This window comes from Anomaloglossus baeobatrachus, chromosome 6, assembly GCF_048569485.1.
Source record: "Anomaloglossus baeobatrachus isolate aAnoBae1 chromosome 6, aAnoBae1.hap1, whole genome shotgun sequence".
Lineage (NCBI taxonomy): Eukaryota > Metazoa > Chordata > Amphibia > Anura > Aromobatidae > Anomaloglossus > Anomaloglossus baeobatrachus.
This window is the reverse complement of record NC_134358.1, coordinates 24614840-24636008: the sequence shown is the minus strand read 5'-3', so window position 1 is coordinate 24636008 and position 21169 is coordinate 24614840. Positions and strand designations below refer to the sequence as shown.

Genomic DNA, 21169 nt, shown 5'->3' with positions numbered 1-21169 from the left:
TGCCGTAATGCCCAGGACGCACCCACGGCTCTGGTAGAATGGGCCTTCAGTCCAGAAGGAGTCGGAAGCCCAGCAGAACGGTAGGCGTGAAGAATTGGTTCCTTGATCCACCGCGCAAGGGTGGATTTGGAAGCTTGCGACCCTTTATGCTGACCAGCGACCAGGATAAAGAGTGCATCCGAACGGCGCAGAGACGCCGTGCGGGAAATGTAGATCCTGAGTGCTCTCACCAGGTCCAACAGATGTAAACCCTTTTCAAATTGGTGAACTGGATGCGGACACAAAGATGGTAAAGTGATATCCTGATTGAGATGAAAGGAAGATACCACCTTGGGAAGAAACTCTGGAATTGGACGCAGTACTACCTTGTCTTGGTGAAACACCAGGAAGGGAGATTTGCAAGATAACGCCGCCAGCTCTGACACTCTCCGAAGAGACGTGACCGCCACCAGAAAAGCCACTTTCTGTGAAAGCCGAGAAAAGGAAATCTCCTTCATAGGCTCGAAAGGTGGCTTCTGGAGAGCAATCAGAACCTTGTTCAGATCCCAGGGTTCCAATGGCCGCTTGTAAGGGGGAATGATATGACAAACCCCTTGCAGGAACGTGCGTACCTTAGGAAGTCGCGCCAGGCGCTTCTGAAAGAATACGGATAGCGCAGAAACTTGTCCTTTAAGGGAGCTAAGCGACAAACCTTTTTCCAACCCAGACTGCAGGAAGGAAAGAAAAATAGGCAATGCAAATGGCCAGGGAGAAACTCCCTGAGCAGAGCACCAAGATAAGAATATCTTCCACGTTCTGTGGTAGATCTTGGCGGAGGATGGTTTCCTAGCCTGTCTCATGGTGGCAACAACATCATGAGATAAACCTGAGGTCCCTAGGACCCAGGACTCAATGGCCACACAGTCAGGTTCAGGGCCGCAGAATTCAGATGGAAAAACGGCCCTTGAGACAGCAAGTCTGGACGGCCTGGTAGCGCCCACGGTAGTCCTACCGTGAGATGCCACAGATCCGGGTACCACGACCTCCTTGGCCAGTCTGGAGCGACGAGAATGGCGCAACGGCAGTCGGACCTGATTTTGCGGATCACTCTGGGCAACAATGCCAGAGGTGGGAACACATAAGGTAGTCGGAACTGCGACCAATCCTGAACTAAGGCGTCTGCCGCCAGAGCTCGGTGATCGTGAGACCGTGCCATGAAAACCGGGACCTTGTTGTTGTGCCGTGACGCCATCAGGTCGACGTCCGGCATCCCCCAGCGGCGACAGATCTCCTGAAACACGTCCGGGTGAAGGGACCATTCCCCTGCGTCCATGCCCTGGCGACTGAGAAAGTCTGCTTCCCAGTTTTCCACGCCTGGGATGTGAACTGCGGATATGGTGGATGCTGTGTTTTCCACCCACGTCAGAATCCGCCGGACTTCTTGAAAGGCTTGTCGACTGCGTGTTCCCCCTTGGTGGTTGATGTACGCCACCGCTGTGGAATTGTCCGACTGAATCCGGATCTGCTTGCCCTCCAGCCACTGTTGGAAGGCTCGCAGAGCAAGATAGACTGCTCTGATTTCCAGAACATTGATCTGAAGGGTGGACTCTCTCTGAGTCCACGTACCCTGAGCCCTGTGGTGAAGAAACACTGCTCCCCACCCTGATAGGCTCGCATCTGTCGTGACCACCGCCCAGGATGGGGGTAGGAACGACTTTCCTTTTGACAATGAGGTGGGAAGAAGCCACCATCGGAGAGAGTCCTTGGTTGCCTGAGAGAGGGAGTCATCCCTGTCGAGGGACGTCGACTTCCCGTCCCATTGGCGGAGAATGTCCCATTGTAGAGGGCGCAGATGAAACTGCGCGAAAGGGACTGCTTCCATTGCTGCCACCATCTTCCCTAGGAAATGCATGAGGCGCCTCAAGGAGTGGGACTGGTTCTGCAGGAGAGATTGCACCCCTGTCTGCAGAGAGCACTGCTTGTCCAGTGGAAGCTTCACTATCGCTGAGAGAGTATGAAACTCCATGCCAAGATATGTTAGTGATTGGGTCGGGGTTAGATTTGACTTTGAAAAGTTGATAATCCACCCGAAACTCTGGAGAGTCTTCAGTGCCACGTTCAGACTGTGTTGGCATGCCTCTTGAGAGGGTGCCTTTATAAGTAGATCGTCCAAATACGGGATCACGGAGTGACCCTGCGAGTGCAGGACAGCTACTACTGCTGCCATGACCTTGGTGAAGACCCGAGGGGCTGTTGCCAGCCCGAAAGGTAACGCTACGAACTGCAGGTGTTCGCTTTCTATAACGAAGCGTAGAAAACGCTGATGCTCTGGCGCAATCGGCACGTGAAGATAAGCATCCTTGATGTCTATTGATGCTAAGAAATCTCCTTGAGACATTGAGGCTATGACGGAGCGGAGAGATTCCATCCGGAACCTCCTGGTTTTTACGTGTTTGTTGAGCAACTTTAGATCCAGGACGGGCCGAAAGGACCCGTCCTTCTTTGGCACCACAAACAGATTGGAGTAAAAACCGTGACCTTGTTCCTGAAGAGGAACGGAAGTCACCACTCCTTCCGCCTTTAGAGCGGCCACCGCCTGCAGCAGAGCATCGGCTCGGTCGGGCGGTGGGGAAGTTCTGAAGAAACGAGTTGGAGGACGAGAGCTGAACTCTATCCTGTACCCGTGAGACAGAATGTCCCTCACCCAACGGTCTTTGACCTGTGACAGCCAAATGCCGCCAAAGCGGGAGAGCCTGCCACCGACCGAGGATGCGGAGAGAGGAGGCTGAAAGTCATGAGGAAGCCGTCTTGGTAACGGTTCTTCCTGCTGTCTTTTTTGGGCGTGACTGCGTCCGCCAAGAATCTGAACCTCTCTGATCCTTTTGAGTCCTTTTGGACGAGGAGAATTGGGACCTGCCTGAGCCTCGAAAGGACCGAAAACCAGACTGACCCCTCCTTTGTTGGGGCTTGTTTTGTCTGTGTTGAGGTAAGGATGAGTCCTTACCCTTGGAGTGTTTAATGATTTCATCCAAACGCTCCCCAAATAATCGGTCACGAGAAAAGGGCAAACTGGTTAAGCACTTCTTGGAAGCAGAATCTGCCTTCCATTCTCTCAACCACAGGGCTCTGCGCAAAACCACGGAGTTGGCTGACGCCACCGCCGTACGGCTCGTAGAGTCCAGGACAGCATTAATCGCGTAAGACGCGAATGCAGACATTTGAGAGGTCAATGGTGCCACCTGCGGGGCAGATGTACGTGTGACCGAGTCGACTTGTATAAGCCCAGCTGAAATAGCTTGGAGTGCCCATACGGCTGCGAAAGCTGGCGCCAACGACGCTCCAATAGCTTCATAGATGGATTTCAGCCAGAGCTCCATCTGCCTGTCAGTGGCATCTTTAAGTGCCGCTCCATCTTCTACTGCAACTAAGGATCTAGCTGCAAGCCTGGAGATTGGAGGGTCCACCTTGGGACACTGGGTCCAACCCTTGACCACGTCAGGGGGAAAAGGATAGCGTGTATCTTTAAGCCGTTTAGAAAACCGCTTCTCAGGATAAGCGTGGTGTTTCTGGATTGCATCTCTAAAGTCAGCGTGGTCCAGAAAAGTGCTTAATTTACGCTTGGGATATCTGAAATGGAATTTCTCCTGCTGTGAAGCTGCCTCCTCCGCAGGAGTAGCTGGCGGAGAAATATCTAACATCCTATTGATGGACGCTATAAGATCATTCACTATGGCGTCACCATCCGGTGTATCCAGATTGAGAGCGGACCCAGGATCAGAATCTTGATCAGTTACATCCGCCTCATCACCCATAGATTCGTCCCGCTGGGATCCTGACCAGTGAGACGAAGTTGAGGGCCCCTCATAACGAGCCCGCTTAGGTTGTCTGGGACTGTCGTCCGAGTCAGAATCGTCACCCTGGGGTGCATGTGACACCCCCGGAGCTTGGAAGTGTTCCAGCTGAGGGGGACCAGGGAGCAATGATGCCACAGTGTCCATGGTCTGAGTTACTGGTCTAGACTGCAATGTTTCAAGAATCTTTGACATGGTCATAGACAATCTGTCAGCAAAAGCTGCAAACTCCGTTCCTGTCACCTGGACAGCATTCACAGGTGGTACATCCTGGGTCACGTCCAGCAGAGGCCCCGGCTGTGCAAGTTGCACAGGGGCCGAGCACTGCACACAATGGGGGTCAGTGGAACCTGCCGGTAGAGCAGCCCCACATGCGGTACAGGCAGCATATAATGTCTGTGCCTTGGCACCCTTGCGTTTTGCGGACGACATGCTGTTGCCTCCTTGTAATCTAGGAGGGTATATAGCCGAGAATCACCAGCGACCGTACAGTACAAAGTATTTGCAAACACAAAATACTCAGTATACAAACGGCACAAGTGGGGGTGAGCCCTTGAGGGCTGCTTACTGCCCGCTGAACAGCGGGTATGAGGCCGTAGAATCCCGTGTCTGGGTCTCCCCGTCTCCCCTCTGCAGCTCAGCGTGCAGGCAGGAATGGCTGCCGGCGTTCTGTGAAGAGGGGCGGACCGTGGGCGTGCCACAAACAAAGAGCGGGAAACTGCGTCCTACTGTGCCTGGTGTGAGGGCTGGAGTATGTAAAAACGACTCCAGCCCTCAGCGCTGATGCTCTGTACAGCGTCCCGCCCTCCTCCTGACTGGCAGGTTCGGAGGCGGGAACGAACGAACTAGGCCGCAAAAGCCGGGGACTGTAGTAATAAGCGCGGCCGTGATATATGCACGGCCAGCGCGGAAGTCCCCGGCGCACCACAAGTCCCAGCCGCGTCGCAGTCCCAGCGGCCGGCGCGACCGTTCTCCCTGAGTCTACCCACTCAGCTAAGCTGAAGTGAGGAAATGGCACAAGCGCAGCAGCGCTGTTGTCCCCGGCGCACTAACACACCCAGCAATGCTGCGGTGTGCGCGCGTATGCACGGGGACACAGAGTACCTTGACGGAGCAGGGCCATGTCCCTGACGATACTCAGCTCCAAATCCAGCGGCTTCTCCAGGGGCTGTGGATGGAGCACGGTCTCTGTGCCTGGAGACCGGTAAAATCCCACTTCGCCCAGAGCCCTAATGGGGATGGGGAAGGAATCAGCATGTGGGCTCCAGCCTCCGTACCCGCAATGGGTACCTCAACCTTAACAAGCACCACCGACAGAAAGTGGGGTGAGAAGGGAGCATGCTGGGGACCCTTGTATGGGTCCTCTTTTCTTCCATCCGACATAGTCAGCAGCTGCTGCTGACTAAACAGTGGAGCTATGCGTGCGTGTCTGACCTCCTTCGCACAAAGCAAAAAACTGAAGGACCCGTGCTCCCACGGGAGGGTGTATAGCCAGAAGGGGAGGGGCCTTACACTTTTAAGTGTAGTACTTTGTGCGGCCTCCGGAGGCAGTAGCTATACACCCAATTGTCTGGGTCTCCCAATTAGGAGCGAAAAAGAAAGTGTGTCTTATAGTCTGAAAAATACCATATATATGCATATATATTATGGCTCTGGCAAAATTGAGAGACCTTTGCAAAATTGTCAGTTTTTCAGATTTTTTTTCTCTTTATATTTTTGAGTAAAATGTAAATTGTTCTTTTATTCTATAAACTACTGACGACGTCTCCGAATTTTCAAGCAATACATTTTGTAATTATTTTCTGAAAATGAGAAATGGCATTGCTTTCACACCTCAAATAATGCAAAGAAAACAAGTTCCTAATCATTTAGACACAACAATACTAATGATGTTTCATCTCAGGAAGATTCAGAAATCAATATATTGTGGAATAACCATGATCGTTAATCCCAGCTTTCATGTGTCTTGGCTGCTTTCCTCCAGTCTGTCACACTGCTTATGGGTGACCTTACACCACTCCTGGTGCAGAAATGTAAGCAGTTCTTCTTTGTTTGATGGCTTGTGACTATCCATCTTAATCTTGATTACATTCCAGAGGTTTTCAATGGGGTTCAGGTCTGGAGATTGGGCTGGCCATGATAGGGTTTTGATGTGGTGGTCCTTCATCCACACTTTGATTGACCTAGCTGTGTGGCATGATGCATTGTCCTGCTGGAAAAACCAGTCCTCAGAGTTGGGGAACATTGCCTGAGCAGAAGGAAGAACTGTTTTTCCAGGATAACCTTGTATGCGGCTTGATTCATACATCCTTCACAAAGTTTAATCTGCCCAATTCCAGCCTTGCTGAAGCATCCCCAGATCATCACCGATCCTCCACCAAATTTCACAGTGGGTGCAGGACACTGTGGCTTGTACGCCTTTCCAGGTCTCCCTCTAACCATTAAACGACCAGGTGTTGGGCAAAGCTGAAAATTAGACTCATTAGAGAAGAGTACCTTACGCCAGTCCTCTATGGTCCAATCCTTATGGTCTTTGGCAAACTTCAGCCTGGCTCTCCTTTGCTTCCCATTGAAGAAGGGCTTTTTTCTACCTTTACATGACTTGAGCCCTGCTTCTAGGAGCCTGATACGAACTGTTCTTGCGGTGCACTTCACCCTGGCTGCCATTTGCCCTTCCTTTTGTATGTCACTTGATGTCATCCTGTGGTTGCAGAGTGACATTCAAATAAGATGACGGTCATCCCGGTCAGTGGAGAGTCGCTTTCGCCCTCTGCCGGGCTGTAGCTTTGTTGTCCCCAATGTCTGCTGCTTGACCTTGTTGTAATGGACTGCCGTCTTAATAAATTTTAAGGCTGGAGGCAGCATGACGCTCACTGTATCCCTCTGCTCGTAAAGCCAGAATCGAGCCCTTCTTTTCCTCACTCAAGACTTTTCTTTTAATCTCCTTTGACATAATTTTTTTTTTCATTCCTATTACTTATGGTATATTACTCGCACTTGTTTTGCCTCCAGCTTGTCCTATAGCAGGAGGATTGTGAAGACCACAGCAGTGTTACTTATTCTTTCCTTCGCTAAATAAGATTTGGTTCAGGTGATCCCCTAATCAGAAGTGCATTAAGGAGAATGAAGGTGGACTCTGGCTGTAATTCAACTGACACCGGAATGGAACGGCTCAGACATATAGAGAAGAGGATCTTTATAAAACTGTGCAGTGGTCACTTAGTTTGTGCCAGAGCCAGAGCTGTAATATATAATTATAGATATATATATATATATACAGTTAGGTCCAGAAATATTTGGACAGTGACACAAGTTTTGTTATTTTAGCTGTTTACAAAAACATGTTCAGAAATACAATTATATATATAATATGGGCTGAAAGTGCACACTCCCAGCTGCAATATGAGAGTTTTCACATCCAAATCGGAGAAAGGGATTAGGAATCATAGCTCTGTAATGCATAGCCTCCTCTTTTTCAAGGGACCAAAAGTAATTGGACAAGGGACTCTAAGGGCTGCAATTAACTCTGAAGGCGTCTCCCTCGTTAACCTGTAATCAATGAAGTAGTTAAAAGGTCTGGGGTTGATTACAGGTGTGTGGTTTTGCATTTGGAAGCTGTTGCTGTGACCAGACAACATGCGGTCTAAGGAACTCTCAATTGAGGTGAAGCAGAACATCCTGAGGCTGAAAAAAAAGAAAAAAATCCATCAGAGAGATAGCAGACATGCTTGGAGTAGCAAAATCAACAGTCGGGTACATTCTGAGAAAAAAGGAATTGACTGGTGAGCTTGGGAACTCAAAAAGGCCTGGGCGTCCACGGATGACAACAGTGGTGGATGATCGCCGCATACTTTCTTTGGTGAAGAAGAACCCATTCACAACATCAACTGAAGTCCAGAACACTCTCAGTGAAGTAGGTGTATCTGTCTCTAAGTCAACAGTAAAGAGAAGACTCCATGAAAGTAAATACAAAGGGTTCACATCTAGATGCAAACCATTCATCAATTCCAAAAATAGACAGGCCAGAGTTACATTTGCTGAAAAACACCTCATGAAGCCAGCTCAGTTCTGGAAAAGTATTCTATGGACAGATGATACCAAGATCAACCTGTACCAGAATGATGGGAAGAAAAAAGTTTGGAGAAGAAAGGGAACGGCACATGATCCAAGGCACACCACATCCTCTGTAAAACATGGTGGAGGCAACGTGATGGCATGGGCATGCATGGCTTTCAATGGCACTGGGTCACTTGTGTTTATTGATGACATAACAGCAGACAAGAGTAGCCGGATGAATTCTGAAGTGTACCGGGATATACTTTCAGCCCAGATTCAGCCAAATGCCGCAAAGTTGATCGGACGGCGCTTCACAGTACAGATGGACAATGACCCAGAAATATTTGGACAGTGACACAATTTTCGCGAGTTGGGCTCTGCATGCCACCACATTGGATTTGAAATGAAACCTCTACAACAGAATTCAAGTGCAGATTGTAACGTTTAATTTGAAGGTTTGAACAAAAATATCTGATAGAAATTGTAGGAATTGTCACATTTCTTTACAAACACTCCACATTTTAGGAGGTCAAAAGTAATTGGACAAATAAACCAAACCCAAACAAAATATTTTTATTTTCAATATTTTGTTATGAATCCTTTGGAGGCAATCACTGCCTTAAGTCTGGAACCCATGGACATCACCAAATGCTGGGTTTCCTCCTTCTTAATGCTTTGCCAGGCCTTTACAGCCGCAGCCTTCAGGTCTTGCTTGTTTGTGGGTCTTTCCGTCTTAAGTCTGGATTTGAGCAAGTGAAATGCATGCTCAATTGGGTTAAGATCTGGTGATTGACTTGGCCATTGCAGAATGTTCCACTTTTTTGCACTCATGAACTTCTGGGTAGCTTTGGCTGTATGCTTGGGGTCATTGTCCATCTGTACTATGAAGCGCCGTCCGATCAACTTTGCGGCATTTGGCTGAATCTGGGCTGAAAGTATATCCCTGTACACTTCAGAATTCATCCGGCTACTCTTGTCTGCTGTTATGTCATCAATAAACACAAGTGACCCAGTGCCATTGAAAGCCATGCATGCCCATGCCATCACGTTGCCTCCACCATGTTTTACAGAGGATGTGGTGTGCCTTGGATCATGTGCCGTTCCCTTTCTTCTCCAAACTTTTTTCTTCCCATCATTCTGGTACAGGTTGATCTTTGTCTCATCTGTCCATAGAATACTTTTCCAGAAGTGAGCTGGTTTCATGAGGTGTTTTTCAGCAAATGTAACTCTGGCCTGTCTATTTTTGGAATTGATGAATGGTTTGCATCTAGATGTGAACCCTTTGTATTTACTTTCATGGAGTCTTTTCTTTACTGTTGACTTAGAGACAGATACACCTACTTCACTGAGAGTGTTCTGGACTTCAGTTGATGTTGTGACCGGGTTCTTCTTCACCAAAGAAAGTATGCGGCGATCATCCACCACTGTTGTCATCCGTGGACGCCCAGGCCTTTTTGAGTTCCGAAGCTCACCAGTCAATTCCTTTTTTCTCAGAATGTACCCGACTGTTGATTTTGCTACTCCAAGCATGTCTGCTATCTCTCTGATGGATTTTTTCTTTTTTTTCAGCCTCAGGATGTTCTGCTTCACCTCAATTGAGAGTTCCTTAGACCGCATGTTGTCTGGTCACAGCAACAGCTTCCAAATGCAAAACCACACACCTGTAATCAACCCCAGACCTTTTAACTACTTCATTGATTACAGGTTAACGAGGGAGATGCCTTCAGAGTTAATTGCAGCCCTTAGAGTCCCTTGTCCAATTACTTTTGGTCCCTTGAAAAAGAGGAGGCTATGCATTACAGAGCTATGATTCCTAAACCCTTTCTCCGATTTGGATGTGAAAACTCTCATATTGCAGCTGGGAGTGTGCACTTTCAGCCCATATTATATATATAATTGTATTTCTGAACATGTTTTTGTAAACAGCTAAAATAACAAAACTTGTGTCACTGTCCAAATATTTCTGGCCCTGACTGTGTGTGTATATGTATATATATATATATATATATATATATATATATATATATATATATATATATATATATATATATATATATATATATATATATATATATATATATATATATACATATATATATACATATATATATATACATATACATATATACATATATACATACATATATATATATTGTTGTGAGAAGTAAAAAAAAAAGCAATTAAAAATAAATCCAAATCAGCCAGGTAAAAAGAAAAAATATAAATTAAATAACAAATAAATATACTGTATAACTGTATGTGTGTGTGTATATATATATATATATATATATATATATATATATATATATATATATATATATATATACACACACACACACACACACACACACACACACATACAGTTATACAGTATATTGATTTGTTATTTAATTTATATTTTTTCTTTTTACCTGGCTGATTTGGATTTATTTTTAATTGCTTTTTTTTTTACTTCTCACAACAATATATATATATATATATATATATATATATATATATATATATATATATATATATATATATTTATATTTTTTTTTATTTTATTTTTTTAGTTTGTTTTTTTATTTAATTTATATTTTTTCTTTTTACTTGACTGATTTGAATTTATTTACTTTTTTACTTCTCATAATATCTTTATTAAATATTCCAATATGTGGGGATTTTCTGATTCTAATACACTACAGTTTCGATCATAAAGTTGTACAGGATTGATATCCTCTGCACAGGCTTGATTGACGGCAGGGCATTGATGATAAATCATCTCTTACCTCCCAACCACACAAAGTCGTTGACGGCTCGCAGCAGCTCCACGGCCATGTGATAGTGGACCAGGGCGTCTTGCAGCATCCCGGCCTGCAGGCTTAAATCACCCACATGTTTCCGCATGCGCCCCTGACAGCGCTTCTTGTAATGCCTGAGGGTGAACGAAAAAGGCGACAGGTCACAAATACGGTATTATAGAGATTCTGAAGATACAAGTGATAGAGAATAGTGAGTACACCAGCACAATAGTGAGTGCAGCTCTGAAGTTTAATATAGGAGGTAACTCAGGATCAGTAATGTAATGTATGTACTATAATAATGCACTATTCTGCTGGTGGAGTTGCAGGCTGAAACTCTGGATCAGCACAGGATAAGTAATGTAATGTGACTGCACCAGCAGAAGAGTGAGTGCAGCTCTGGAGTATAATACAGGAGGTAATTCAAGATCAGTACAGGATCAGTAATGTAATGTATGTACACAGTGACTGCACCAGCAGAATAGTGAGTGCAGCTCTGGAGTATAATACAGGAGGTAACTCAGGATCAGTAATGTAATGTATGTACACAGTGACTGCACCAGCAGAATAGTGAGTGCAGCTCTGGGGTATAATACAGGATGTAACTCAGGATCAGTGCAGAATCAGTAATGTAATGTATGTACACAGTGACTGCACCAGCAGAATAGTGAGTGCAGCTCTGGAGTATAATACAGGATGTAACTCAGGATCAGTGCAGAATCAGTAATGTAATGTATGTACACAGTGACTGCAGCAGCAGAATAGTGAGTGGAGCTCTGGAGTATAATACAGGATGTAACTCAGGATCAGTGCAGAATCAGTAATATAATGTATGTACACAGTGACTGCACCAGCAGAATAGTGAGTGCAGCTCTGGAGTATAATACAGGATGTAACTCAGGATCAGTACAGGATCAGTAATATAATGTATGTACACAGTGACTGCACCAGCAGAATAGTGAGTGCAGCTCTGGAGTATAATACAGGATGTAACTCAGGATCAGTACAGGATCAGTAATGTAATGTATGTACACAGTGACTGCACCAGCAGAATTGTGAGTGCAGCTCTGGAGTATAATACAGGATGTAACTCAGGATCAGTACAGGATCAGTAATATAATGTATGTACACAGTGACTGCACCAGCAGAATAGTGAGTGCAGCTCTGGAGTATAATACAGGAGGTAACTGAGGATCAGTACAGGATCAGTAATGTAATGTATGTACACAGTGACTGCACCAGTAGAATAGTGAGTGCAGCTCTGGAGTATAATACAGGATGTAACTCAGGATCAGTACAGGATGAGTAATGTAATGTGTGTGCACAGTGACTGCACCAGCAGAATAGTGAGTGCAGCTCTGGAGTATAATATAGGAGGTAACTCAGGATCAGTAATGTAATGTATGTACACAGTGACTGCACCAGGAGAATAGTGAGTGCAGCTCTGGAGTATAATACAGGAGGTAACTCAGGATCAGTAATGTAATATATGTACACAGTGAGTGCAGCTCTGGAGAATAATACAGGAGGTAACACCGGATCAGTAATGTATGTACACAGTGACTGCAGCAGCAGAATAGTGAGTGCAGCTCTGGAGAATAATACAGGAGGTAACTCAGGATCAGTACAGGATGAGTTATGTATGTACACAGTGACTGCACCAGCAGAATAGTGAGTGCAGCTCTGGAGTATAATACAGGAGGTAACTGAGGATTAGTACAGGATCAGTAATGTAATGTATGTCCACAGTGACTTCACCAGCAGAATAGTGAGTGCAGCTCTGGAGTATAATACAGGAGGTAACTCAGGATCAGTAATGTAATGTATGTACACAGTGACTGCACCAGCAGAATAGTGAGTTCAGCTCTGGAGTATAATACAGGAGGTAGCTCAGGATCAGTAATGTAATGTATGTACACAGTGACTGCACCAGCAGAATAGTGAGTGCAGCTCTGGAGTATAATACAGGAGGTAGCTCAGGATCAGTAATGTATGTACACAGTGACTGCACCAGCAGAATAGTGAGTGCAGCTCTGGAGTATAATACAGGAGGTAGCTCAGGATCAGTAATGTATGTAGACAGTGACTGCACCAGCAGAATAGTGAGTGCAGCTCTGGAGTATAATACAGGAGGTAACGCCGGATCAGTAATGTATGTACACAGTCTAGCAGGCCATTTTGGGGTTAGTGTCGCTGAGAATCCACAATGCATGGTATCTTGGGTTACATTGTAGTGGGACCAACCTGCTGTCAGGATCCAGACCCACAAAATCTTTCTTCTCATAGGGCACATAGAGCAGCGGGATCTTCTCTCCGGACTTCTCGCTGGTCCGGTCCAGCCTTTTACTCTCCAATACAATGAACAGAGACTGGACGAAATCCTCCACCCATTTCTCCACCGACTCGCAGTCCTCGTAGCTGGGGTAGACGGCGACGTCTGTCCGGGACTGGTCCGGCAGCTCTTCCTTCAGCCCAAACACAAAGAGCCGGGAGTCGTACAGGGTGGAGCTGTAGACTTCCTTATTCTGCTCGTATTTGCGCATTATGGGGGACAGCTCGTTCGGGAGGCCGCACTCTGCCACACAGATGAGGCCCACCACCTTCCGATGGGTCTGGAAGTCTCCCCAGTCGTTGTTCTCCACCGGATACTGGTGGCGGTAGCGGATGTACAGGGCGCGCTGAGAGTTACTGACGTTCACCTGAGACACCGAGGAGATGCGTTTGTAGATCTTGAAGAAATTCTCACTTTTCAAGACACCCACGTATTGGACCACCACCAAGAGGGTCTGGTGGTCCTCAGCACATTGCATGTAATCAGGGACACTCATACTGCAACGTGAGGATCCTAGGGAGAAGAAAAGCAAGAAATGATGGAGACAGAAACACCCCGAACATGAGACCCGAAGAAAGGACGTATCTACAATGTGCTCCTCAGGAGAGGACGAAGAGGACAGCGAAGGACCAGCACAGAGGATAAAGACCAAGTATGAAAGGACCGGCACAGAGGATAAAGACCAAGCATGAAAGGACCGGCACAGAGGATAAAGACCAAGCATGAAAGGACCGGCACAGAGGATAAAGACCAAGCATGAAAGGACCAGCACAGAGGATAAAGACCAAGCATGAAAGGACCAGCACAGAGGATAAAGACCAAGCATGAAAGGACCGGCACAGAGGATAAAGACCAAGCATGAAAGGACCAGCACAGAGGATAAAGACCAAGCATGAAAGGATCGGCACAGAGGATAAAGACCAAGCATGAAAGGACCAGCACAGAGGATAAAGACCAAGCATGAAAGGACCAGCACAGAGGATAAAGACCAAGCATGAAAGGACCGGCACAGAGGATAAAGACCAAGCATGAAAGGACCGGCACAGAGGATAAAAACCAAGCATGAAAGCACCAGCACAGAGGATAAAGACCAAGCATGAAAGGACCAGCACAGAGGATAAAAACCAAGCATGAAAGCACCAGCACAGAGGATAAAGACCAAGCATGAAAGGACCAGCACAGAGGATAAAGACCAAGTATGAAAGGACCAGCACAGAGGATAAAAACCAAGCATGAAAGCACCAGCGCAGAGGATAAAGACCAAGCATGAAAGCACCAGCACAGAGGATAAAGACCAAGCATGAAAGCACCAGCACAGAGGATAAAGACCAAGCATGAAAGGACCAGCACAGAGGATAAAGACCAAGCATGAAAGGACCGGCACAGAGGATAAAGACCAAGCATGAAAGGACAAGCACAGAGGATAAAGACCAAGCATGAAAGGACAAGCACAGAGGATAAAGACCAAGCATGAAAGCACCAGCACAGAGGATAAAGACCAAGCATGAAAGCACCAGCACAGAGGATAAAGACCAAGCATGAAAGGACCGTCACAGAGGATAAAGACCAAGCATGAAAGGACCAGCACAGAGGATAAAGACCAAGCATGAAAGGACCAGCACAGAGGATAAAGACCAAGCATGAAAGGACCAGCACAGAGGATAAAGACCAAGCATGAAAGGACCAGCACAGAGGATAAAGACCAAGCATGAAAGGACCAGCACAGAGGATAAAGACCAAGCATGAAAGGACCAGCGCAGAGGATAAAGACCAAGCATGAAAGGACCAGCACAGAGGATAAAGACCAAGCATGAAAGGACCGGCACAGAGGATAAAGACCAAGCATGAAAGGACCAGCACAGAGGATAAAGACCAAGCATGAAAGGACCGGCACAGAGGATAAAGACCAAGCATGAAAGGACCGGCACAGAGGATAAAGACCAAGCATGAAAGGACCAGCACAGAGGATAAAGACCAAGCATGAAAGGACCAGCACAGAGGATAAAGACCAAGCATGAAAGGACCGGCACAGAGGATAAAGACCAAGCATGAAAGGACCAGCACAGAGGATAAAGACCAAGCATGAAAGGACCAGTGCAGAGGATAAAGACCAAGCATGAAAGGACCAGCACAGAAGATAAAGACCAAGCATGAAAGGACCGGCACAGAGGATAAAGACCAAGTATGAAAGGACCAGCACAGAGGATAAAGACCAAGCATGAAAGGACCAGCACAGAGGATAAAGACCAAGCATGAAAGGACCGGCACAGAGGATAAAGACCAAGCATGAAAGGACCAGCACAGAGGATAAAGACCAAGCATGAAAGGACCGGCACAGAGGACAAAGATCAAGCATGAAAGGACCAGCACAGAGGATACAGACCAAGCATGAAAGGACCAGCACAGAGGATAAAGACCAAGCATGAAAGGACCAGCGCAGAGGATAAAGACCAAGCATGAAAGGACCAGCGCAGAGGATAAAGACCAAGCATGAAAGGACCAGCACAGAGGACAAAGATCAAGCATGAAAGGACAAGCACAGAGGATAAAGACCAAGTATGAAAGGACCAGCGCAGAGGATAAAGACCAAGCATGAAAGGACAAGCACAGAGGATAAAGACCAAGCATAAAAGGACCAGCACAGAGGATAAAGACCAAGCATGAAAGGACCAGCGCAGAGGATAAAGACCAAGCATGAAAGGACCGGCACAGAGGATAAAGACCAAGCATGAAAGGACCGGCACAGAGGATAAAGACCAAGCATGAAAGGACCAGCGCAGAGGATAAAGACCAAGTATGAAAAGAGGAGGAAGGACAGAAGAACAAGGAGACAATATATCTACAAAGATCCGGAATAAAGGGGGGCCACGGATCACTGAATACAGGTCACACTGTGACAAATCAAGAGTTACTAGAGGGAAAAGCACATGAGTCCTAGAAGTGATGGAGGCAAGTATTAATGGAAGGAGAGGAGAGGAAGAAGGAAGGAGAAGGAGAGGAGAGGAAGAAGGTAGGAGAAGGAGAGGAGAGTAAGAAGGAAGGCGAGGGGGAGAGAAGAGGAAGAAGAAAAGAGAGGAGAGGAAGAAGGAAGGCGAGGGAGGGAGGAGAGGAAAAAGGAAGGAGAAGGAGGAGAGGAGAGGAGAGGAAGAAGAAAAGAGGAGAGGAGAGGAAGAAGAAAAGAGAGGAGAGGAGAAGAAAGAAGGTGAAAGAGAGGAGAGGAAGAAGGAAGCCGAGGGAGAGCGGAGAGGAGAAAGGAAGGCGAGGGAGGAGAATAAGAAGGAAGGCGAGGGGGAGAGAAGAGGAAGAAAAAAAGAGAGGAGAGTAAGAAGGAAGGCGAGGGAGGGAGGAGAGGAAGAAGAAAAGAGACGAGAGGAAGAAGGAAGGCGAGGGAGAGAGGAAAGGAAGAAGGAAGGCGAGGGCGTGAGGAGAGGAAGAAGGAAGGCGAGGGAGAGAGGAGAAGAGGAAGAAAGGCGAGGGAGAGAGAGGAGAGGAGAAAGGAAGGCGAGGGAGAGAGGAGAGGAAGATGGAAGCCGAGGGACAGAGGAGAGAGGAGTAAGAAGGAAGGAGAAAGAAGAAAAGGAAGAAGGTAAGGAAGAAGAAAGGTGAGGAAGAAGGAAGGAGAGGGGGAGAGGAAGAAGAAAAGAGAGGAGAGTAAGAAGGAAGGCGAGGGAGAGAGTAGAGGAAGAAGGAAGGCGAGGGAGAGAGAGGAGAGGACGAAGGAAGGTGAAGGAAAGAGGAGAGGACGAAGGAAGGCGAAAGAGAGGAGAGGACGAAGGAAGGCGAAAGAGAGGAGACGACGAAGGAAGGCGAAAGAGAGGAGACGACGAAGGAAGGCGAAAGAGAGGAGACGACGAAGGAAGGCGAAAGAGAGGAGACGACGAAGGAAGGCGAAAGAGAGAGGGGAGGGAGAGAGGAGAGTAAGAAGGAAGGAGAAAGAGGAAAAAGGAAAGCGAGGGAGAGAGGAGAGAAACAAGGAAGGCGAGGGAGAGAGGAGAGGACGAAGGAAGGCGAAAGAGAGAGGAGAGGACGAAGGAAGGCGAAAGAGAGAGGAGAGGACGAAGGAAGGCGAAAGAGAGAGGAGAGGACGAAGGAAGGCGAAAGAGAGAGGAGAGGACGAAGGAAGGCGAAAAAGAGAGGGGAGGACGAAGGAAGGAGAGGACGAAGGGAGGCGAGGGGGAGAGGACGAAGGGAGGCGAGGGGGAGAGGACGAAGGGAGGCGAGGGGGAGAGGACGAAGGGAGGCGAGGGGGAGAGGACGAAGGGAGGCGAGGGGGAGAGGACGAAGGGAGGCGAGGGGGAGAGGACGAAGGGAGGCGAGGGGGAGAGGACGAAGGGAGGCGAGGGGGAGAGGACGAAGGGAGGCGAGGGGGAGAGGACGAAGGGAGGCGAGGGGGAGAGGACGAAGGGAGGCGAGGGGGAGAGGACGAAGGGAGGCGAGGGGGAGAGGACGAAGGGAGGCGAGGGGGAGAGGACGAAGGGAGGCGAGGGGGAGAGGACGAAGGGAGGCGAGGGGGAGAGGACGAAGGGAGGCGAGGGGGAGAGGACGAAGGGAGGCGAGGGGGAGAGGACGAAGGGAGGCGAGGGGGAGAGGACGAAGGGAGGCGAGGGGGAGAGGACGAAGGGAGGCGAGGGGGAGAGGACGAAGGGAGGCGAGGGGGAGAGGACGAAGGGAGGAGAGGGGGAGAGGACGAAGGGAGGCGAGGGGGAGAGGACGAAGGGAGGCGAGGGGGAGAGGACGAAGGGAGGCGAGGGGGAGAGGACGAAGGGAGGCGAGGGGGAGAGGACGAAGGAAGGAGAGGGAGACGACGAAGGAAGGAGAGGGAGAGGAGAAGAAGGAAGGAGAAAAGAGAGGGACAGAGGAGAGGAGAGAAAAAAGTAAAAAGAGGTTGAGAGAAAAGGGGACCAAGGAGAGGAAGGGAAAGGAAATGAAGCCTTCAGCAGGTCTGACTCTCGGCCGGGCACATAGTACAAACTGAGAAGAGGGTCCCCTTACAATGAACATAAAAAGCCGGAACAAAAACGACAGGAGCCCGGGCCCCGGCAGAGCGCACTGATACACTATCCTAAGGGCCACAACAGGCAGGGACCCATTATTACAGGATGGTGATAATGGGAAATATGGGCCCTCAAGGGCCCCGCACTGTAAGGCAGGTGAGACACAGAATCCCAGAGGTGCAGAACTGTGACCGATACAATGCTTAATGGAGCCCATGTGTAAGGGCCGCACAGTAATGTTAGAGCCCCCAGGTACTGCCTGTACTGAGTGCACACAGGTGTGAGGGTCGTACACAGCACAGGACACAGGTGTGAGGGCCGTGCACAGCACAGGACACAGGTGTGAGGGCCGTACACAGCACAGGACACAGGTGTGAGGGCCGTGCACAGCACAGGACACAGGTGTGAGGGTCGTGCACAGGGCAGGACACAGGTGTGAGGGTCGTACACAGCACAGGACACAGGTGTGAGGGCCGTGCACAGCGCAGGACACAGGTGTGAGGGTCGTGCACAGGGCAGGACACAGGTGTGAGGGCCGTGCACAGCACAGGACACAGGTGTGAGGGCCGGGCACAGCACAGGACACAGGTGTGAGGGCCGTGCACAGCACAGGACACAGGTGTGAGGGTCGTGCACAGCACAGGACACAGGTGTGAGGGCCGTGCACAGCGCAGGACACAGGTGTGAGGGTCGTGCACAGGGCAGGACACAGGTGTGAGGGCCGTGCACAGCACAGGACACAGGTGTGAGGGTCGTGCACAGGGCAGGACACAGGTGTGAGGGTCGTACACAGCACAGGACACAGGTGTGAGGGCCGTGCACAGCGCAGGACACAGGTGTGAGGGTCGTGCACAGGGCAGGACACAGGTGTGAGGGCCGTGCACAGCACAGGACACAGGTGTGAGGGCCGTGCACAGCACAGGACACAGGTGTGAGGGCCGTGCACAGCACAGGACACAGGTGTGAGGGTCGTGCACAGCACAGGACACAGGTGTGAGGGCCGTGCACAGCGCAGGACACAGGTGTGAGGGCCGTGCACAGCGCAGGACACAGGTGTGAGGGTCGTGCACAGGGCAGGACACAGGTGTGAGGGCCGGGCACAGCACAGGACACAGGTGTGAGGGCCGGGCACAGCACAGGACACAGGTGTGAGGGCCGGGCACAGCACAGGACACAGGTGTGAGGGTCATGCACAGGGCAGGACACAGGTGTGAGGGCCGTGCACAGCACAGGACACAGGTGTGAGGGTCGTGCACAGCACAGGACACAGGTGTGAGGGTCGTGCACAGCACAGGGCAGGACACAGGTGTGAGGGTCATACACAGCACAGGACACAGGTGTGAGGGTCGTACACAGCACAGGACACAGGTGTGAGGGCCGTGCACAGGACACAGGTGTGAGGGTCATGCACAGGGCAGGACACAGGTGTGAGGGTCATAAACAGCACAGTACACAGGTGTGGGGGTCGTACACAGCACAGGACACAGGTGTGAGGGCCGTGCACAGCACAGGGCAGGACACAGGTGTGAGGGTCATACACAGCACAGTACACAGGTGTGAGGGTCGTGCACAGCACAGGGCAGGACACAGGTGTGAGGGTCATACACAGCACAGGACACAGGTGTGAGGGTCGTACACAGCACAGTACACAGGTGTGAGGGTCATACACAGCACAGTACACAGGTGTGAGGGTCATACACAGCACAGTACACAGGTGTGAGGGTCGTACACAGGTGTGAGGGTCGTGCACAGCACAGGGCAGGACACAGGTGTGAGGGTCGTACACAGGTGTGAGGGTCGTGCACAGCACAGGGCAGGACACAGGTGTGAGGGTCGTGCACAGGGCAGGACACAGGTGTGAGGGTCGTACACAGGACACAGGTGTGAGGGTCATACACAGCACAGTACACAGGTGTGAGGGTCGTGCACAGGGCAGGACACAGGTGTGAGGGTCATACACCGCACAGGACACAGGTGTGAGGGTCATACAGGACACAGGTGTGAGGGTCGTACACTGCACAGGACACAGGTGTGAGGGTCGTACACTGCACAGGACACAGGTGTGAGGGTCGTACACAGCACAGGACACAGGTGTGAGGGTCATACACAGCACAGTACACAGGTGTGAGGGTCGTACACAGCACTGAGAGCCGCACCAATGACAGAGGCCCCTGAGGAGCCCTAACAACGTGCACTGCGGCGATGTGACCGGCAGGGGGCAGCGCACTCAGCAGCCAATCACCCACCTGTCTCTCTGCTCCTCTCTCCCAACACTGACTACCACTTCCGGCTTCCGAATTCGGAGGAGGAGCCTATCTGTCACCCCCACCACTCCACCGAGGATGGGGGGTAACTACAGTCGCCGCCCTCACTTCTTCCCGTCACTGATCGCAGCCGCTCGTTAGATTTATTTTTTTTCTTCATCTCTTTATTAAATATGTGCATTTTTACAAACAATAACAGACTATACGTCCCAGCTCCCCCTAAGATCTATAAAAAGTTGGTATGTTCCAAAGCGCGACGATTGGTGCAAAGCAGCCGGCTCCCATCATTGTATTTTTACTAGGACCCAATCACATTTTAGCTTGGTAGTGCGTCATTAGTTACTAGGATATGACAGGCAGATAAAAATGCGAGTGTGCGCAGATGCTGTGCTGACCGCTAGATGGCGCTGCAGATCAGTACAGGACTGAGGGCGCCTTTTTGTTTCTTGTTGTCTTCGGCTATTGGATGTGTGCAGACGGGGACACATCACAGATCAGGGGTCCTGAGGGAGTCCATATCATTACATATTCATATATAACCCTTATTCCAAAAATGTTAGAAGTCTGTTATTGTCATATTTTATTCACAGCAGAACATCGAGGCCACGTCCAACATTTTGCCGGGGACGCGTCCACCATTGTGCCGGGGACACGTCCACCCTTGTGCCGGGGACGAGTCCACCATTGTTCCGGGGACGAGTCCACCATTGTTCCGGGGACGAGTCCACCATTGTGCCGGGGACGAGTCCACCATTGTGCCGGGGACGAGTCCACCATTGTGCCGGGGACGAGTCCACCATTGTTCCGGGGACGAGTCCACCATTGTTCCGGGGACGAGTCCACCATTGTGCCGGGGACGAGTCCACCATTGTGCCGGGGACGAGTCCACCATTGTGCCGAGGACGTGTCCACC

At 49.4% G+C, this 21169-nt stretch overlaps 1 protein-coding gene across 1 annotated transcript in view; it reads right to left on the bottom strand.

The window, feature by feature from the left end:
* The window catches only part of TRAPPC9 (trafficking protein particle complex subunit 9), a 707343-nt gene extending 687052 nt beyond the window's left edge, over positions 1–20291 (bottom strand). Inside the window, exons 1-3 of the mRNA XM_075352837.1 lie at positions 20239–20291; positions 12911–13511; positions 10655–10800 (exon numbers count right to left, since the gene is read on the bottom strand). Coding sequence (XP_075208952.1) covers positions 10655–10800; positions 12911–13494 — 730 coding nt within the window. The 5' untranslated portion in view covers positions 13495–13511; positions 20239–20291. The remainder of the gene's footprint in view (positions 1–10654; positions 10801–12910; positions 13512–20238) is intronic.
* Between the last annotated feature and the right edge of the window lie 878 nt (positions 20292–21169).